This window comes from Mya arenaria, chromosome 8 (assembly GCF_026914265.1).
Source record: "Mya arenaria isolate MELC-2E11 chromosome 8, ASM2691426v1".
NCBI lineage: Eukaryota > Metazoa > Mollusca > Bivalvia > Myida > Myidae > Mya > Mya arenaria.
In genome coordinates this window covers 41592411-41614189 of record NC_069129.1, presented here as the reverse complement: position 1 = coordinate 41614189, position 21779 = coordinate 41592411, and the positions used below count along the sequence as shown (strand labels likewise).

At 37.0% G+C, this 21779-nt stretch overlaps 2 protein-coding genes across 2 annotated transcripts in view; one reads left to right on the top strand and one right to left on the bottom strand.

Annotated features, from left to right (window-relative positions):
• The window catches only part of LOC128242830 (L-fucose kinase-like), a 41092-nt gene that overhangs the window by 17614 nt on the left and 1699 nt on the right, over positions 1 to 21779 (bottom strand). The window contains exons 4-14 of the mRNA XM_052960183.1: positions 21433 to 21483; positions 20806 to 20931; positions 19096 to 19168; positions 18487 to 18581; positions 9104 to 9184; positions 5332 to 5451; positions 3781 to 3958; positions 2847 to 2983; positions 2392 to 2550; positions 1319 to 1438; positions 233 to 334 (exon numbers count right to left, since the gene is read on the bottom strand). Of these exons, the coding sequence (XP_052816143.1) occupies positions 233 to 334; positions 1319 to 1438; positions 2392 to 2550; positions 2847 to 2983; positions 3781 to 3958; positions 5332 to 5451; positions 9104 to 9184; positions 18487 to 18581; positions 19096 to 19168; positions 20806 to 20931; positions 21433 to 21483 (1242 nt within the window). The remainder of the gene's footprint in view (positions 1 to 232; positions 335 to 1318; positions 1439 to 2391; positions 2551 to 2846; positions 2984 to 3780; positions 3959 to 5331; positions 5452 to 9103; positions 9185 to 18486; positions 18582 to 19095; positions 19169 to 20805; positions 20932 to 21432; positions 21484 to 21779) is intronic.
• LOC128242838 (acetylcholine receptor subunit alpha-like) lies at positions 13882 to 15602 on the top strand. The gene has a single exon (XM_052960198.1). It carries the CDS (start codon positions 14069 to 14071, stop codon positions 15389 to 15391), a length of 1323 nt encoding a protein of 440 aa, XP_052816158.1. The 5' UTR covers positions 13882 to 14068; the 3' UTR covers positions 15392 to 15602.

Below are 21779 nucleotides of genomic sequence, written 5' to 3'. Positions count from 1 at the left end.
CAACTTTAATTTTAAAAAAATAAAAGAAATCAAAATGAAATTATGACGTTGTTTAAAAAAAAAAATCTTTCAAGTTTCATTACAAATCTTCCATCATAATGCCTGTCTGGTTCATCATAAACATCCAGGGGTCGTTACAGAAGTTGCAGGTGTTACTTACACATCCCAACACCAGAGATCCTCTTTGATAATGCTTGTAGGGGTCGTTACAGAAGTAACAGGTATTACTTACACAGTCCTGACCCCAAAGATCTTCCTTGATAATGCCTGTCCGGTTCATCATAAACATCCAGGGGTCGTTACAGAAGCTGCTAGTGCTCTTCCACATTGGGCTCTGTACAAATGAAATGATTAGATTATTATAAATTCAAATATAGTGTACATATTCACTAAAATCTTAATTCTGAGTTGAAGACTTAAGGCTAACTGAATTCTTGAATGATTCAAAAAATGTACAAATTTTGACAAAAGATGTTTGCCTGGTTGTAGAACAGATTATTTGTGACAGATACAGGAATGTTCAGCATCAATATTAAGATTTTGAGACCAAGTCTTAAACTTCAACGCAAGATGTTAGTGGATATGGTCCCTTGGCCTACTTGTGTACTTAAATTTTAAAGCCAGTATTCGTTAAATATTTCTGAAAGTTTTCACATATGATACATAAGGAAGAGTACATATTTTTTTAGCATAACAGTATGTTCATTACATAAAATTAATAAAAAGAAGTATTTTAGATATTTATATTTAGATATTATAAGTTATTATATGATATGACCAGTGATATACTTATCATCCCAGTCCTTTTAACAGCCTCACACTTGCAAAATCCTTATTTTGGCATTTTTATGGTGTTGATAACTTTTTTAAATTAGAATTGATATAATTGGTTTCCTTAACATGTTTAACAAAAATATTTAAAAATTATTTACTTAAGACCCGAATTTGCCATTATAAAATTGGTCTAGACTAATATATTTTCAACACTTTTTCTCATTTTAATTTTCTTTTTTTCATTTTGTAATCATTTAAAAACATCATTACCGTCCTAATATTTAAAGTTACATGCAATTATTCCTTAATACCAATCTATTTTCTAAAGCTGCACTGTCACAGATTGAACGTTTGGACAACTTTTTTATTTTTTGTCTTGGAACGAGCCAATTTTTGCGAAAATCCGCGATCTGATTTTTTGTCAGCAATATTTTATCATTGGTTTGCAGATATTTATGCAAAAATTTGCTATTTCCAAGACAAAAAATTGAAAAGTTGTAATAATGATAAATCTGTGAGAGTGCAGTTTTAAGTCCAGTTTTACCTGAATGTTGTCAAATCTGCCATGAGTGGTCATAACGTACATGGATCGCCCAAGGAACGGCAGGTAAATGTTGAAGCACTGGATAATCATTGCTTCCCCAAACTCCACTCTGCTTGAAAACTGTAAAACAAATATAATTTTTATGTCAAGTGGAATTTTTGGAGTAGCACTTAAAGTGACACTCTTATTCAAAATCAATACATACACATGTAAAAAACATAAATTTTGAATGATACACCTTTAACAACTTCCTAAATAATGCATTAATGGAAAATATTAAATAATAATAACAAGATTGTAACTGTGTATTTATTACCTGAATACAATTTTTTTTTAAATGATTGGTGAATGCTAAAAGATTTATTGTGATCTACTATCGTCTCATAAGGTAGAAATACCATGTTTTCTACACCTTCCTTTCAAATTAAACCCAGTATCCTTCATAAAAAACATTCTTTTCGACATTTATTCATCCTTGTTGGTACATTAAAACAATTTTATTAATTGTGGTTAATCTTATTTGGGAGTAAGAGTGCATCTTTGTCATAAACAAAAAACTTAACATAAATCCATGTAGATTGTCATCGTTATTTTTCGACACAACCTCTAATAATGACCACCCTTCCCAGCTTAATGAAACATTCATTAGGAACACTAAGAATATTTTTTTAATGCTGCACAATGCTCGTGAATGCAAACGTGCCATCTGTCCAAATGTCACATTTACTTATGACATCATGAGCCATTTATGACATCATGAGCCCATTATGATATGAGCCAATTATGAATCATGAGCCAATTATGATATCATGAGCCAATTACGACATCATGAGCCAATTATGACATCATGAGCCAATTACGACATCATAAGCCAATTATGACATCATGAGCCAATTACGAATTCATGAGCAAATTATGACATCATGAGCCAATTATGACATCATGAGCAAATTATGACATCATGAGCCAATTTTGACATCATGAGCCAATTTTGACATCATGAGCAAATCCTTCTTTGCTTATTCCAATAATGGGTTAAATTTTTTGTCCAAGCGTTAATTCATACTTTATACCTCAGGTCCTGTAACTAGCCCAGTTATGACAGAATCCTTCGCCACAATGACGTCCCCTTGAATGTGTGAGTGTGAGATGACGCATTTTGTTCCCACGGACACGTTTTCATGCAGAAGGCTGTTGATTATCACTGACGATGGATCTACATTGGCTTGATTCTGTTTGGAAATAAATGAATAGTTAAGAAATACCACCAAAGCTCATATGTATTTGTCAAGGCATATTACTTGACGCTCAGCTTACTGTGAATATTCTGGTTTCTGGGTTTTACTCAAATCTTTACTTATGGGATGCAAAAACTCTTTTGATTACAATAACAACTACTGTACAACAACAACTAATCTTCGTAATTTTTCACTAGATTAATAGACCCACTTGAACAAACAATATTTTAAAGCTGGCATCATAATTAAAACCGTAAATAAAACTTATTTCAAGGTTCTATTACACAAACCTTGATGTGCGAATGAGTGATGTTGTTCCATATCAACTGACCCTCGGGAAAACATGTCTCCATGCTTCGCTCCAGAATGTTCCGTTTGTGTTCCTGTATTGTGCGAGGGAATACACAAGTGCCCTCTTCAAGCATACCTTAAACGTGGGAAAACAAACATTTGGTGTGATTTGTCCTATAATGTTCCATTTGAGTACTTGTATTGTTCAAGGAAAGCCACAGTAGCCCTCCTAAAGCATACCTAAAACATGAAAAACAAACATTTGGTGTGATTTGTTCTATAATGTTCCCTTTGAGTTCTCGTATTGTTGAAAGAAAGCCACATTTGCCCTCCTAAAGCATACCTAAAACATGGGAGAATTCTTTTTAACTGATTTGTTTTATTATGATCCATTTGAGTTCTTGTATTGTTGAAGGAAAACCACAGCTGCCCTCTTCAAGCATACCTGAAACAAACATTTGGTTTGATTTGTTCCATAATGTTCTATTTGAGTTTGAGTATTGTTTTGGGAAAACACAGCTGCCCTTCTCAAGCATACCTAAAACATGAGAAAACCAAACATTTGGTATGATTTGTTCCATAATGTTCAATTTGAGTTCCTGTACTGAGCAAGAAAACACAGCTGCCCTTATTAAGTATATCTTAAACATGGGAAACAAACATTTAGTATAATTTGTTACAGAATGTTTCTTTTAAGTTCCTGTATTGTGCCCGAAAAACAAGCAGTGGGATACGTGAACACATGTGATTGATATCAGAGGAAGACTTATCAATTATATAAATTTTGGAATTGTGATGACTGTCTTTTCACCTTTCCATAAAATTTGATGGAGAAAACCTTATATCAAACTATGATATGACATTGATTTTAAGCATCATAGTACGGCTTAGGTATTTTAGAATATTTTGACCGACATTGAGATTGCAACTTACAGGCCTTGATTTTGAACTTGTGTAGATCCTCCCACAAAATGGTTCTAGCTGCCCGCATCGTTTTTATGTCACTCACAGCAACATCCTTCCCATAACTCCCACTGCGTGCACCAGACCGGAACTCTCGCGCATTCACCCCTGAACACATTGGCAACATCACATCGAAGAATAGAGACAGCTGGAATCATTTAAGTCAAATCACAAAAGGAAATGGATGGTCAGAATAAATTGGCAGTTGTATTCCATAAACATTTCAATAAATAATAAAATACTTACTGCAAAACTAAAAACTAGAAAACTTTTCATGTTACTATTCTAAAGATTACAGAAAATATTTCAATCTTACAAGGTTTGGGCTATCTATTTCATGTAAAATTTGCAATGCCATCATCATGATAAATACTTACTGTATAACAATCTACAAACAAGAAATGCCGCAATGTGACGAAACCAGGATTTCTATGATTGACAGAACTTCAGCCTTCATTGTGAGATTTAGTTTCAACCATTTTTCTATTTTTAGTATCAGTGACCTTGACCTAAGGGACCCTAAGGTCTCCATTAACTCTTCCTAAATACCAAGATTAGCCAAGATATGTCAACCCAAACTTAAGTTATTTAGTACTAACTATGTTTCTATTTCTCATAACAATGACCTTGATCCTGCCTCCTGTCCGCCTGAATGACGCGGTACCTGGTTAAAATTGGTGCAAAGGGATTTTGTCTGGGGATGAGGGTGGTGACCTTGTTCTAGGATGGGGGTTGGAATTTAATTTGGGAATGGGGATGGGGAATTTGTCTAGGGTGGGGGTGGGAATGTTGTTCTGGGATGGGGCTGGGGATTTTGTCTTTTAATATGGGTGAGGGATTTTGTGAGGGGATAAGGGTAGGTAATTAATCTGAGGATTGTGGTTGGAAATATGTCTGGAGACGAGGGTGTGGATTGTGTTCGGAGACAGGGATTTTGTCATGGGATGAGGGTGGAAAATTTGTACATGGATAGGGGCTAGAATTTAGTCAGGGGATGGGGGTTGGGGAATTTTGTTCGGTGAGGGTGTGTGTATAATTTTGTCAGGAGATGGCAGTGAAAAATATGTCCGAGAATTTGGGTAGGGTAATTTGTCAGGGAATTGGTTGGGTGTTTTGTCTGGGGATCATGTATGAGATTTTGTCCTGGGATGTTGGGTAGGTAGATTTCCAGGGATTCTTAGGGGATTTTGTCCAGGGATGTGGCAGAGATTTTGTACGAGGATTGTGTAGACAATTTTGCTGGGGAGGATAGGGATTTGTTTGGAGAAGGAGGTGAGGATTTTGTTCAGGGATGGGGTAAGGGATTTTTTCAGGGGAAGGGGATTTTGTCCAAGGATTGGGTAAAAGAATTTGTTCGGGATAGAAGTAGAGATTTTGTTCTGAGAAGGGGGTGAGAATTTTGTCAGGATAGGGTAGGGGATTTTGTCCAGGAATATGGGTTGGGATTTTGTCAAGGGATGGGGCTTGGGTTTTAATCCAGGAAGGGGCTTGGGGATTTTGTCTTTCACACTGATTACATACTTTTATGGTTGGTTCACCGCTGTCCAGACCAAAGTAAGTGCAGGCGTCTAGCGGAGGTTTTGTAAAGAAGGACAGCAGAGTCTCAGATACTTGGGGGGAGAAATATACCATCCCACAAACCTGAAAACAAATAACATAGAGATGTGGAAAATTGATAAAATGTCCGACCTTTGCACAATCTCCCAGAGTTTTTTTTTTTATTTTCATTCAATAATTTCTCTTATCAGAAGCTAATGTGTAATAAATACCATAGGAATGAATTGAGATGTTACTTCAGTATACACATTTTCATTATTGCATGCAAATCTTGATAAGCTTGACAGTTGTCTGACAATAAGCCAAACTTACATGCTTTAAAACAATACCTTCACCCAACTTGCACTTTGTGATCGTTGGGTAAATTTACAATATCTCGGCTAATGGGTGCAGTAACCAATATATTATATACAAGTATGATAAAAGAATAACAAAATAATTCATTTAATACTGAAATATTTTTTTCTGGTTTAGTCTCAAAAACTCATTTGCAAATAATAAGATTCATAAATACCAAGTATTTATATCTATAATCAAAGAGGGTATCATGTTCTTGTTTCAATTACCAATACAAATATTTGACTCACAATATTCATACATGCCATATCCCATGTCAATATTGCATTTAATTACACTTTATAAAAATCCCCTGGTCCAATATCAAAATCCCCTGGGATTCAGAACAAAATCCCCTGGGAAGCCTCTCAGAAATATGTCATGTATGAATATTAGAATGTACCAATAATTTTAAGCATGGGGACACACTTTTTCATAACTCTTAACATAAATGAAAAACAAGAATTAGATTGGAAACATATATTTTTGAAGTATTTTTGGCAAAAAAGGGCCGTAACTCCTAAATGACTAAAGCGATTTCCATGACTATCGAACTTGATCAAGATATTATGGTCACAAACATGTGTTTAAAGTTTGGTGAGGATTGGACAAACGGTTTTCAAGAATTAGATCGGAAACAATCTTCGGGAATTTTTGGCAAAAAAGGGCCATAACTCCTAAATGACTAAAGCGATTTCCATGACTATCGAACTTGATCAAGATATTATGGTCACAAACATGTGTTTAAAGTTTGGTGAGGATTGGACAAACGGTTTTCAAGAATTAGATCGGAAACAATCTTCGGGACGTACGTACGTACGTACGTACGTACGGACAAGGGCAACCCTATATGCCGCCACTTTGTGGGGGCATAATAAACAAGAGATGTTTGTCAAACATTATGCCCCCCCTGAGCGCCATGTTGTCAGGATTATATGGACAATTGAATGAAATATGCATGGACCGAAATGACAGCTGATTTGTTGCCATTAAGGCAGTTTTCAGATTATGACCATTAAAGTGTGAGGATAGAGTGTGTTATGACCATGACCTTTGACTCTATGAACTCAAAATCCAGAGTCATCAGCTGGTCACCAGAAACCTAAATGTCAAGTTCGAGGGCCATGGGTGCAGGCATTGTCAAGTTATCACACAGACAAGTTTTTTTCGTTCAAGGTCACTGTGACCTTGACCTTTGACCCAATGACCCCTTAAATCATAAGGGGTCATCTACAAGTCAGATGCAACTCCAAGTCAAGTTTGAAGGCCATGGGTTCAGGCATTGTCGAGTTATCACTCTGACAACCTTTTACCATTCAAGATCACTGTGACCTTGACCTTTGGCTCTATGAAACCTAAAATCAATAGGGGTGATCTACTGGTCAGGCTTAACATCCATGTCAAGTTTAATGATCATAGGTTCAGGCATTGTTGAGATATCAGTGGGAGAAGATTTGTTAACTTTTTTGCGTTAAAGGTTACTGTGACATTGACCTTGGCCTGATGACCCCCAAAGTCGATAGGGGTCATCTACTGGGCAGGCCCAACCTTCATGTCAAGTTTGATGACCATAGGTCAAGGAATTGTCGAGGTCGCTTTCAAGGTCACTGTGACCTTGACCTTTGACCCCTAAAATCAGTAGGGGTCATCTACTGGTCAGGCCCAACCTCAATGTCAAGTTTGAGGGCCATGGGTGCAGGCATTGTTGAGTTATCACTCGGACAACCTTTTATCATTCAAGGTCACTGTGACCTTGACCTTTGGCCCAATGACCCCTAAAATCAATAGGGGCCCTCTTCTGGCCAGGCCCAACCTCCAAGTCAACCTTGAGGGCCATGGGTGCAGGCATTGTCGAGTTATCACTCGGATAACCTTTTACCATTCCAGGTCACTATGACCTTGACCTTTAGCCCAATGACCCCTAAAATCAATAGGGACTATCTTCTGGCCAGGCCCAACCTCCAAGTCAAGTTTGAGGGCCATGGGTGCAGGCATTGTCGAGTTATCACTCGGACAACCTTTTACCATTCAAGGTCACTGTGAACTTGACCTTTGGCCAGATGACCCCCAAAAACCATAGGGGTCATCTCCTGGTCAGGCCAATTCTCCAAGTCAAGTTTGAGGGCCATGGGTGCAGGCATTGTCGAGTTATCACTCGGACAACCTTTTACCATTCAAGGAGACTGTGACCTTGACCTTTGGCCAGAAGACCCCGAAAAACAAAAGGGGTCATGTACTGGTCAGGCCCAATTCCAAGTCAAGTTTAAGGGCCATGGGTGCAGGCATTGTCAAGTTATCACAAGGAAAACCTTTAACCATTCAAGGTGACTGTGACCTTGACCTTTGGCCCGATGACCCCCAAAAACAATAGGGGTTTTCTACTGGTCATGCCCAACCTCCAATTCAATTATGAGGGCCATGGGTACAGGCATTGTCGAATTATCACTCGGACAACCTTTTACCATTCAAGGTCACTGTGACCTTGACCTTTGGCCCGATGACCCCCAAAAACAATAGGGGTCATCTCCTGGTCAGGCCCAACCTCCAATTCAATTATGAGGGCCATGGGTGCCGGCATTGTTGAGTTATCACTCGGACAACCTTTTACCATTCAAGGTCACTGTGAACTTGACCTTTGACCCGAAGAGCCCCAAAAACAATAGGGGTCAGCTACTGGTCAGGCCCAACCTCCAAGTCAAGTTTGAGGGCCATGGGTGCAGGCATTGTCAAGTTATCACTCGGACGACCTTTTACCATTCAAGGTCACTGTGACCTTGACCTTTGGCCTGATGACCCCCCAAAACAATAGGGGTCATCTACTGGTCAGGCCCAACCTCCATGTCAAGTTTGAGGGCCATTGGTGCAGGCATTGTTGAGTTATCACTCGGACGACCTTTTACCATTCAAGGTCATTGTGACCTTGACCTTTGGCCTGATGACCCCCCAAAACAATAGGGGTCATCTACTGGTCAGGCCCAACCTCCATGTCAAGTTTGAGGGCCATTGGTTCAGGCATTGTTGAGTTATCACTCGGACAAGCTTTAAAATTATTTTACCATTAAAGGTCACTGTGACCTTGACCTTTGACCCGATGACCCCCAAAATCAATAGGGGTCATCTACTGGTCAGGCCCAATCTTCATGTGAAGTTTGATGACCATACGTCCAGGAATTGTTGAGTTATCACTCGGACAAGCTTTGGTCTACCGACGGACCAACCAACCGACCGACATACCGACATGCCTGTGCAAAGCAATATACCCCTCTTCTTCGAAGGGGGGCATAATAAATCATCTGTATTTGAATATTGTTCCTTTAGTAGCATGTTTAGGCATTGACAGCTCATAAAACAATTAACAACAGTTCTTGTTGTGTGCTCCAAACTGTTGCCGGCTACCCACCATGGCAACTGTGCCGTCTTTCCGCTCACATTTCTCCATGTTTTCTAATGTCTCTTGGAACAGAATGTCTTCTACAAAGCCCTGTAATAGGAAAAATAATAACCTTTTTACATACATACATCTACTTATGGGAATCAGTCATCGAAATAAAGCTTTTCTGATGATGATTATCATCATCATTATTTTTATTATTATTATCATTACAGTTATCATTATTATAATTATTACTATTATAATCATTATAACTATTATTATTATTGCAGGTTCATCAATTTAAAAAAACAAAAGGGCAAATGTTTCCATACACAAATGAATATTTAAAGGTTATATCTACATTTGTAATTTGCAGTTTCTCTGTGACAATCCAACTACAGTACTGAAAAAACTCTTCTCAGACAATGAAACTTAGTATATTAAACCTTGTTTCATCAATGTCACATGCATTTCACCCCCCCCCCCCCCCATAACTTGACCAATCATAAGCATTGTTTTTGTAAGATAAGAGGTATTTTGGAGATGTTGCATTCATCAAAATATGAATGCAACTGAACAAATATATTTATATATATATATATGTATTTCATGAAGGCAGTAGGGTGTCATTATAAAAAAATCAAGAGTGTTTTGCTACCCCGGCAAGTTCAGGCTGGCTTTCTTTTGTCCCCAAACTCTCTAATACTCATGTTCCAATAGTCCCTGATACTCATGTTTCAAAACCCTGATGCTCATGTTCCAATAGTCCCTGATGCTCATGTTCCAATAGTCCCTGATGTTCATGTTCCAATAGTCCCTGATACTCATGTTTCAAAAGTCCCAGATGCTCATGTTTCAAAAGTCCCTAATGCTCATGTTTCAAAAGTCCCCAAACTCTCTAATACTCATGTTCCAAAAGTCCTTGATACTTATGTTCATAAAGTCCCTGATACTCATGTTCCAAAAGTCCTTGATACTTATGTTCCAAAAATACCCTGATACTCATGTTCCAAAATTTCTGATCCTCATCTTTCAAAAGTCCCTGATACCCATGTTCCAATGTACCTGATACTTATGTTCCTAAAGTCCCTGATACTCATGTTCCAAAAGTCACTGATACTCATGTTCGAAAAGTCCCTAATACTCATGTCCCAAAAGTCCCTTACACTCATGTTCAAAAAGTCCCTAATACCCATGTTCCAATGTACCTGATACCCATGTTCCAAAAGTCCCTGATACTCATTTTCCTAAAATCCCTAAATACTAGGGATGCAAACGAATGGCAAAATTGATATTCGAATATTCGGTAATTCTTTCGATCGAATATTCGAATATTCGATTACCGAAATACGTATTTTAGAAGATGTATTAAATATTATTATTATTCGCTAAAGCAATAGCCGGGGCGTTTTTTACCCTACTTTGTCGTAGCCAGTACGCGCAACGGACCCTGATTTCCCCAAATGAGTCTTTGAAATTCTCCATTTTCAGGAAGAAAAAAGCAAAACATTATAAACAACAAATTGAATAATTCAATTCCGCTGCCTTTTGTAAACAATGTGAAATTAGATGGATTCCTAGTCAAACAGTGTTTTGCGCCTATGGAGGGTCTTTCCGTAGGATAATCAGCCTTGTTCTGAGATTGACCTCTAAATTGACTAAATAAAGATATGGAAACCCCAAACCAACTCGGTTCTAGTAAAATAATTAAACGAAAACATAAGTGCATTGGACTCAGCTATTGTACAACAAGAGAGGAAATATATCCTAAAATCCATTTCAAAGCACGAAAATTGTATCGAAACATGGAAACAGTTTATTTAAAAAGCACATATATGCAACAACATTTTTGTAGCCCATGGCATTCATATCATCACTTCCATTTGCGCTTTGTTGTACAGTAGTTGCAGCCAAGACAATACATTGGTGTTAAAGCCGATCCCTAGCTAGTTGTTGTAAAAGTAGGGGGACCTTTTATAGTACCCGGCGTTATGTACCTAAATGGCACATGACGCGTGTCTAGTCATCACATTCACACCTCTGGCATAAGGGGCCAATCGTTGTAAAAACAAGACAAACGAACTTTATAAACAACATCAGCGTTGTAAGCAAAATGTGTTTTATTCTCTTTATTGAACTTTTTTCGAATATTCGAATACCGATTTTGACATTCGAATACCAAACGTTTGATCGAATATTCGAATATTCGTTTGCATCCCTACTAAATACCCATGTTCCAAAAGTCCCTGATACTCAAAAGTCCTTGATACTCATGTTCCAAAAGTCCCTGATACTCATGTCCCAAAGTTCCTGATACTCATGTTCAATAAGTCCCTGATACCCATTTTCTAATTTACCTGATATTATGTTCCAAAATTTCCTGATACCCATGTCCCAACATACCCCATACTCTAAAAGTCCCAGATACCGATGTTCCAAAAGTCCCTAATACCCATGTTCCTAAAGTCCCTAAATACCCATGTTCCAAAATTCCCTGATACTCATGTTCCAAAAGTCCTTGATACTCATGTTCCAAAAGTCCCTCATGCTCATGTTCCAAAAGTCCCTGATACTCATGTTCAAAATGTCCCTGATACCCATGTTCCAATTTACCTGATACTTATGTTCCAAAATTTCCTGATACCCATGTCCCAACATACCCAATACTCATGTTCCAATAGTCCCTCATGCTCATGTTCGAAAAGTTCCTGATACCCATTTTCCAATGTACCTGATACTTATGTTCCTAAAGTCCCTGATACCCATGTTCCAATGTACCTGATACTCATGTCCCAAAAGTCCCTGATACTCATGTTCAAAAAGTCCCAGACACTCATGTTCAGAAAGTCCCCGATACTCATGTCCCAAAAGTCCCTGATTCTCATGTTGAAAAGTCCCTAATACTCATGTCCCAGAAGTTCCTAATACTCATGTCCCAAAAGTCCCTGATACTCATGTCCCAAAAGTCCCTGATACTCATGTTCAAAAAGTCCCAGACACTCATGTTCAGAAAGTCCCTGATACTCATGTCCCAAAAGTCCCTGATTCTCATGTTGAAATGTCCCTAAAACTCATGTCCCAGAAGTTCCTAATACCCATGTCCCAAAAGTCCCTGATACTTATGTCCAAAAAGTCCCCAATACTCATGTCCCAAAAGTCCATGATACTTATGTCGAAAAAGTCCCCAATACTCATGTCCCAAAAGTCCCTAATACTCATGACCCATCATACCTGATACTCATGTTACCATTTTTTTATTTTCAATACCAATGTTTATAGTCAATTGACACTAGTTTTATAATATTTGATCATGTCATTAGTGAACATAAAAGGAGAAAAATTATGGCGGGTCATTTTTGTCAATTCTTTTTCCCATTTATAATGAGTAATTGTCCTGTTTGATCACAATTAACGAATGAAAATAATTACTTCATGAGCAATTATATGTTTGTTTTAGACAAATTGTTTAACAATAGTATAATTTTACATTAGCCAATTATATTTCAAGCAGTTCGTTTTATAAATCAATTTCATAACCTTCTAATTACAATAACTAGAACATTCAATTAGAACATTCAATTAGCTGAGTAGATTACTTTTAATCTATCACAATCTATTGATCAAAAACTCTTTCTTTTTGTATTGACATCTAAGGCCAACCTAAAACTATTTTGTGTTTTGAAGCAGCATGACCCACTCACAAAAAAATGCCCCAACTTGTTTCTTTTTACCATAATCTGAGACCAATAATAAATCCTACTACTAGCCGTAATAAAGTTAGAAACGACAACATTTTTTCAGCATGTTCAGAGGGTCGGAGGTATATCATGTTTTCCTGGTCAAAAAGTGTAAACGGAAAAATTAATAATTGTTGGTACACTTTTGAAATTGACTTGACAATAAAAAATGCATATCAATGAGTACCTTTGGCATAAGTTGTCCTACATTTCGAAATTTACGATTAAAATAAGTCACTTTTTTACATCAATACATACATATCTTGCCTACAAACCCGGAATACATGGTTTAAGTGTGCCCCCCGGTGTTTCAGTGCTTTAAGTCATAACACAAGTTATATACCAGAACACTACAAGCCTAAACTGATGCATGCAAATTGTTGACGTTCTTTATCAAAAACAGGTCACAACCCTAAAATGATTAAATGATGAGTTATTTGCCTTATTAGAAATGTGCATATTGCCACTCTGGCATAAGATTTGGCAAAAAAACAATGACACCAATAACATCAACACTGACACCAATACCTCGCTTTTCTTTTCTTTTGTCTTTTTAAATCAATACATTTATGTCTCGCTAACAGACCCAGTATACTTAGTTTACATTGAGGGCTCTACTGTTGTTCTCTTGTTTTGATAGTTAAATCATGTAATATACTGGAGAAATACAATCCTATACTGACATATGCCTGGTTATGAGTTTTTTTCTAACAAAGATGGGGCACAACTCCACAATGATTAAAACCTGAGTTATTTCCCTTGCTACAGATGTGGGATTGTCACTGAACTCTGGCAACAGGGGTGATAAGTTATGTAAATGTCTCAAATGTTTTTTAAGCATTGGCAGAGGATTAAAAAATCATGAGACCACCAACACCATTAACTCACTTCTTTCTTCTTTAAAAAATACCTGAAATATTGACCCAGACACGGCAAACAAATTATTTTTTCAATGCTTACAAATTCCGTATTAACAACGGTACTATAATCGTATGGTTAATTACATAAAAGTGCCCTCTGCTCATTGAGAGAGTCATTTGATCTTTTGATTTTCAATAATGGTTTTGTTTTAGTTTACAACTTATACTTCAATAAAAATACTGGCATTTTCAGATATTTGGCCCTTACATGACAAAAGTCCTAACATATGCCAATTAGGCTCTGAAAAGTGTTAAGGTCAAATTTATCATTTCTCAAGGATATCAAGGACTTCTAACTTAAAAACATTGTGAAACATTACAAACATTCGGAAAAAATGAAGTTGACGCTGGAACTTACAATTGTATTTGTATTTCTTATTGCACCAGCTCAGTCACAAAGGTATGAAAATGCGACGAAATTACATGAGGATCTGCTGACAAACTATCAACCGTCTGTGCGGCCGCTTAACAACCAAACAGATGTGCTGAATGTTAATGTATCTTTATATCTATACTCATTGCTCGAAGTGGACAGCGTTAAAGGCGTAGTGACACTGGTTCTGTCTTTGTTCTGTAGTTGGTATGACGAAAGACTTACATGGAATCCTGCTGATTACGACGGAATAAACAAGATGAAGTTTTTTCAGAATGAGGTTTGGAAACCACCAATGGCACTTTCGTCGCCCGTGGAATTTACACTCATGATCAACTCTAAAACATTTGCCACTGTGGCACCAAATGGCTGGTCGTGGATTCATAATGGGAATGTTTTAGAAAGTTCCTGTAATTTTAACATGCAGTTTTGGCCATTTGATAAACAAGTCTGCGATGTAAACTTTATTCCAATAGATTTTGACACCACGGAGGTACAATTGAGTGTTTCAGATCCAGGGATAATTCTTTATACAAGCTCAAATTCTGAGTGGATTATCGAAAAGACAAAGCATTTCGTAATAAATCAATACGGAACGTCCGAATCAAGCTTCCGCTTCTATCTCCAGCGCAAATCCACGTTTTATATCTTAACTATCATTGTTCCAATTGCCGGAATGACCATCGCCAGTTCCCTCGTGTTTCTGCTACCAAATGAATCTGGTGAACGTGTCAGCTTTTCCATAACTATCATGCTAGCCCTAGCTGTGTTTCAAACAGTCGTTGCTGATGAAATGCCAAAAACTTCAGAACCAACTGCAGTTATATGCATATTTTTACTCATGGGAATAATTGTTAGCCTAGTCTCTATGGTGATAGTTATTCTCAATATGCGACTTTATCACAAGAGCAAATCAATGCCATTGGGGCCATGGTATACTATGTTTGTGAGGGTCATGGCACTTCAAGGTTGCGCGGGTCATTGTGGGAAAAACCGAGTGGAAGTTGATGGAAACATGATGATGGCAGATAATGAAATTGTAGCAGAGAAGAATACAAAATCTTTCAAGTTCACTGGATCAAAAGCTGACAAGAACAGCATGACTTTCGAAAAACCTATTGAAAATGATTCTGATAATAAAAATAATTTTGAAAATGTTACGTGGCAAGACCTCAGCCTTGCTGTTGACAAAGTCTGTTTCCTTGTCATTTCTATTTTCACAACAGTAGGATCTATCAGTTGCTTGGTTTACATGGCAGCAGCCTCAACCTATGTAGAGTTTTAAGTGATTCAATTAACATTAAGCTTACAAAGCTTACAGCTACGGTTTCAAAAAAAAACAATATAATGTCATAAATATTTTTGTGAAGATCAAAGTTATATTATATGAAAATGTATTCAAACACATTATCCAAAATCATAATTTTCATTACTTTCAATATCATTTTTATTCTTAAATATGTTTTTTTCGGAGCGGGACGGACATACACCCCATGTCAGATTGTATTAAAAGATTCTACAAAAAATTGTGTTGTGTCTTTTCTAGCTGTTTTTTTGTCAATATTACGAGAACACTGCCAAGAGATGCCCGTGCCCTTCTTATTTTCTCTATTTAAGAAGGGGCATAACTCAACATCTAATTTAGCAAGAATTCTAGGACTACCACACATGACTGATTTTTTGTATTGTCGTTGTGAATATGTGTACCAAGTTTAAATCAACATCATTAGTTGTTTTGTACAACGACAGCAAGGTTATTGCAGTACTGAAATTAATTGTTTTAAGCTAGCTAGAATACGCGAAACTGGATGCGTCGCCCAACCTTTGGTTGCGCCCTACCTAATTATAATTCTGCAACATTGGATATATGGCTGTCTTGAGTGCCCAATCTAATTAGATTCCATGAAAGCGGATGTGGCCGCCCTTCATTTTTCTATTAAAGTTCATTTTGACTTTGACCTTTGACTTCAAAATCCATTGGTGACCAATGGACAAACAAAGTTTAAAGAATGTTAGACATAGCATTTAACCATGAGTTATTGCTCATAATGAAACTAAATGCTGATAACAAATTCCTGTGTGTATGACATGCTTCACAGATTGCAAAGAAATGTTGTTTACATTAGAAAATTATAATATACTACATTGATCGACTAATGAAAAGAAAAGAAAGCTACAATGTATAGAATATAACTATTGTTCTTAATACTATAACAAAGGACTATTGTATTTAACTCTGTGTGCATGTGATTTAAAACAAAATGGCCACTTTGTTTTGAGGCATTAGGTCTTGGCCTTTGGTAAAGTAAGTATTAGTAAGTATTTGTTCACATATGGTCATCAATGAATAACTTTAAGTGTAGAAAAACAAAGATATGAAGGGTAGTTGATAGTGTGTGTAATATCGCAATAAATTTCACCAAGTGAGCACAAATGCTATTTTACATGAATGGGGTTGGGAGAAATATCTTTACAGTATCAAAAGACTAGCCTATTTGTCATTCAGTTGAACACTGCACATTCAGAGAGCTGTGTTACACCAAAGACAAGGACAATGAGTACAAAACAAAGTCAAACAGTGTTGAGTGCCTCTTTTTCACTTCCATATTTTAAATCACTTCCATATTTTAAAATTTAGAAATATCTTTACAGTGTCATAAGCTAAACCTTTGTGTCAACCAGTTATATACCACATAATTACAATGCCATGTTAGCCTTAAAGAAGGTTACAGTGTCATAAGCTTAACGTACTTGTCAATCAGTTATACACTGCATTATTACTATACGTGTTAGGTTAATGAGTTCATATCAAACAGTGTTGAGTGTCACCTTTTCACTTCCACATTTTAAAATTGAGAAATATCTTTACAGTGTCATAAGCTTAACATTCTTGTCATTCAGTAATACACCTCATAATTACAATGCTGTGTTAGGTTAATGAGTTAATACCAAACAGTGTTGAGTGCCACGTTAGGATTCCACCTTTTATCATGAGAAACGTCTTTACAGTGTCATAAGTTAAACCTTCCAGTCAATCAGTAATACACTGTACAATAACAGAAAGGTCATGGAGTACCTCACACAACTGGGCTGAGCATGGTTTAAATGTTTTCCATTCTTTAATTTTTTAATGGTATATAGGCGGGTGTCTTTTTTCGCTAATTTAGACTGCAAAAGTGTAAATTTGCTACTGTAGGGGGTTGGCATAATTAAAAAGTGCCTTCCAATTGGGGGTTATAATTATGTTTGAATAGAATAGCTCTAAGGTATTAAAGATGTTTCCTAATATTGAGGCCCAGAGAAAACCAAGTTGTCTGCTTTAGTTACCACCAACCAAATTAGACACGCCCAGCTGGGGAATCAAACCAGGGGCGCCTTGTTGAGCAGTGAGTGTGCTATCTAAACTGACTTTGTGAGTTGTAATGTTTAGTTGTATTTCAAACCAAAGTATGGTGTGCAGAGTATATGATCTTTCAAAAAGTCCAGTATTGGACAATACAATTATCTGCATGTTTGCTAGAACCATAACAAATTCAGGGGCCATAATTCAAGAGTGAATAGTGTGATCCAGCTGTTCATTGAACTTGGTCAAGATGTTATACCCATAAACATTAAACATACATTTGATCTAGATTACCTTTGAACAATAGTAAGATGTGCAGAGTATTTGATCTTTCAAAAAGTCCAGTTTTGGAGAATACAATTTTGTCCATGTTTGCTTAAACCATAACAATTTCATGGGCCATAATTCAAGGGTGAAAAGTGCACTCAGGCTGATCATTGAACTTGTTCAAGGTGTTATGCCAATAAACACACAAGTTTGGTATAGATTGGGTAAAAATACTTTAAAAATACCTTTGAACAGACAGCCATCCTAAAATGTCCCCTACAACCTTTTGCAACATACAGGGCTTTTGCTGGCCATTTTAGGGTATTTATTTTAGGTGTTAGAGATGGGAAAACAAAAGATCCAGAAAAAATATGACTGGCTTATTGCTACATTTTTGCATTATAATCCTCTTTATACAAATGTTTGATTTTCAAGTTTTTGAATTTGTGACACATTATTATCAAAAGGCAATTGTGTACCATAAATTGAATCACATTCTAGGTTTTATATTCACAACATAATTGATTAGTAAAAACTTTAAATTTAAGAGAGTAGAACGAGTTACAACGTCGGTTGAATTGACTTACCATGCCTTGATATTCGATGCCTATGAAGGAAAAGAACCCATCAGATTTGGCATTTTCTGTCCAAATATATCCTTCTAGTTTTTTAACGTTTTATGAGGTAATTTGTCACATTCAAATATGGACAGAGGTAAAGCTTTTGTACTAGGAATTGGGAATATGGCCAAATAAATGCCAACATCGTACCTGACTATCCAGCTTGTAGACACCATGTTGACGACAGTATGTCGGAGATGATGGAACAGTTATGGCACAAACATCGCATTTTTCCCAAGGCACAGCTGCAACACAGATGCAAAATGGTTGTAATTTGGAACTTAAACACAGAGTGAACACCAATACCCATCTGCTATTTTTAACATAAACAAAACCTCTATAGAATGCCTAATAAATATTCAACTGTTATTTTACTGTCAAAAAGGGAAATAACTCAATGATGATTAATACCAGAGTTATGGGAATTTCTATACATGTGTGTTTTATCTGTGGCAACATTATACTAAGTTTCATTTGAATATCTTTTTACATATTTTTGAGTAATTTCTAATCTTAAAGATTTTGCACAACAACGCCAACAACAACGCCAACAACAAACCTGACAGCACCAAAGCCATGGCTAAACCCTAACCTTTTCTTAAAGTTTTTGTGATTTGTTTAGTATACTTTTTTTGGCATTTTTTACTTTTAAAATTGTCTTTCATACATAAAGTTTGCAATCTAGTAATTACTTATTTTATTATATAATCTGACAAAGAAAAACGCAGTTGAAATTACAAATGTAGTTCCAAAAATTACCCTCATTGTAAGGCAGGGACAGGATCATATCAAGACTGCTGACCCAAACACCAGCTCCTGAGTGAACCCCAATCTGAAATGTAGCATAGATATGTAGATGAACATTGTAAGGCAGGAACAGGGTCAGATCAAGACTGCTGACCCAAACACCAGCTCCTGAGTGAACCCCAATCTGAAATGTAGCATAGATACGAAGATGAACATTGTAAGGCAGGGACAGGGTCATATCAAGACTGCTGACCCAAACACCAGCTCCTGAGTGAACCCCAATCTGAAATGTAGCATAGATACGAAGATGAACATTGTAAGGCAGGAACAGGGTCAGATCAAGACTGCTGACCCAAACACCAGCTCCCGAGTGAACCCCAATCTGAAATGTAGCATAGATACGAAGATAAACAGTGTAAGGCAGGGACAGGGTCAGATCAAGGTTGCTGACCCAAACACCAGCTCCTGAGTGAACCCCAATCTGAAATGTAGCATAGATACGAAGATGAACAATGTAAGGCAGGAACAGGGTCAGATCAAGACTGCTGACCCAAACACCAGCTCCCGAGTGAACCCCAATCTGAAATGTAGCATAGATACGAAGATAAACAGTGTAAGGCAGGGACAGGGTCAGATCAAGGTTGCTGACCCAAACACCAGCTCCTGAGTGAACCCCAATCTGAAATGTAGCATAGATACGAAGATGAACAATGTAAGGCAGAGACAGGATCAGATCAAGGCTGCTGACCCAAACACCAGCTCCTGAGTGAACCCCAATCTGAAATGTAGCATAGATACGAAGATAAACAGTGTAAGGCAGGGACAGGGTCAGATCAAGGTTGCTGACCCAAACACCAGCTCCTGAGTGAACCCCAATCTGAAATGTAGCATAGATACGAAGATAAACAGTGTAAGGCAGGGACAGGGTCAGATCAAGGCTGCTGACCCAAACACCAGCTCCTGAGTGAACCCCAATCTGAAATGTAGCATAGATACGAAGATAAACAGTGTAAGGCAGGGACAGGGTCAGATCAAGGTTGCTGACCCAAACACCAGCTCCTGAGTGAACCCCAATCTGAAATGTAGCATAGATACGAAGATAAACAGTGTAAGGCAGGGACAGGGTCAGATCAAGGTTGCTGACCCAAACACCAGCTCCTGAGTGAACCCCAATCTGAAATGTAGCACAGATACGAAGATGAACAATGAAAGGCAGGAACAGGGTCAGATCAAGGCTGCTGACCCAAAGAGGGGCTTCAATGAGTCCATAGTAAACCCCAATAAGAAATGTAAAACAAAAAGACAGATTAACATGGTTTCATTCATTTAGTTTTGATTTGTTTAGAGTTATGCTTATTTCTTTTAGCTCGAGTGTGACAACAATTTTAAGTTTATCAAATCACTATCTAGTCCCTTTCCATGTCGGTTATATTTCAGTAAAAAAAGGACAAAACACAAAATTCAGAGTTATGGGCCTTGCTATGCACCACATTACTGTCTCTGGCAACATGTGTACCAAATTTCATGTCAATACCTGGCTAAGGTTGTTCTTTTTGCACAACGATGACGACCCACAACAAATGACACCTTGGCCATCATAATACCCAAACTTATTTTCTATGAACTATGGAAGAGCTAATTATGACTAGGCATTTATTTTGCAAACCATTTTTGAACTTGAAACCTGAGTTTTCTGTAACAATCTTTAAACATCATCAGTACCGTTTCAGTAATCAGCTTGACTGTAAGATCCACCATGCTGACAATCCCTTCATGGTCCAACCCACACATCTTCACTGGTAAACTGGTGAATGGTCGGCCACAGCTGTCATAGGCATAGCCCCGCCCCTGTGTGACAAGTAGCAGGAACAAAGGGACATAAATCATAATAGGTGTGTACTGATCTCACAAGAGTACATGTTCATAACGCGACTATATGGAGATGGTGCCAACACAGAACTTTTGACTTATGCATTAACAGCATCTTAATACAAACTTGCACAGTTAAACGATGCATAAAACACCATTTTTTTCTGCCTAATAAAAACTAATACATCTTTTTCTTGTATGTATACACTCCTACTTTTTAAGCTATAAACAATAGATCAAGGAATAAGATATGGATAGAGACATCAGCATATAGTAATTCATTTGATTATTAAAGCAGGGTTCATGGTTAACATTCATTTACATGTAGGTGTTGGGTAAGGATAGGCAATATGCCATTATGATTACTAACATAATTATATATAATATAAATACATAAATAAATTAAATTAAATTATTGTTCCACTAAAACATGTAAATGTATACATGATGCTTGTAACATTCGAATGATATGAAGCTTACATTGTGTAAGATAAGAATGCAAGCATCTTTCAAAATATCTGTGGTCAAAACCTGAAATGACAATAGTATTTATTATAAGTATAAATTGATTACATGGATTCTACCTCAAACTCCTTTTAACATAACTTCTATGTTTTACACATATAATTGCAATGGTTACAGGTAATATTCAAAATTATTAAAACTACATTTTCAGCCAATTGCCCTAACGGCCTTCAATAAGTTACATGCTTAATCATAACAAATTGCATCTTGACATCATAACAGACATGACGTCATAATTTTACCTGGTTGTAATCTCAGTCAGTGTGAACATATTTTATAAAATCTTAATAACTAATAAGCAC

What these genes read in the sequence shown, in the direction of transcription:
- LOC128242838 (XM_052960198.1), top strand. Translation starts at nt 14,069, where the DNA reads ATGAAGTTGACGCTGGAACTTACAATTGTATTTGTATTTCTTATTGCA.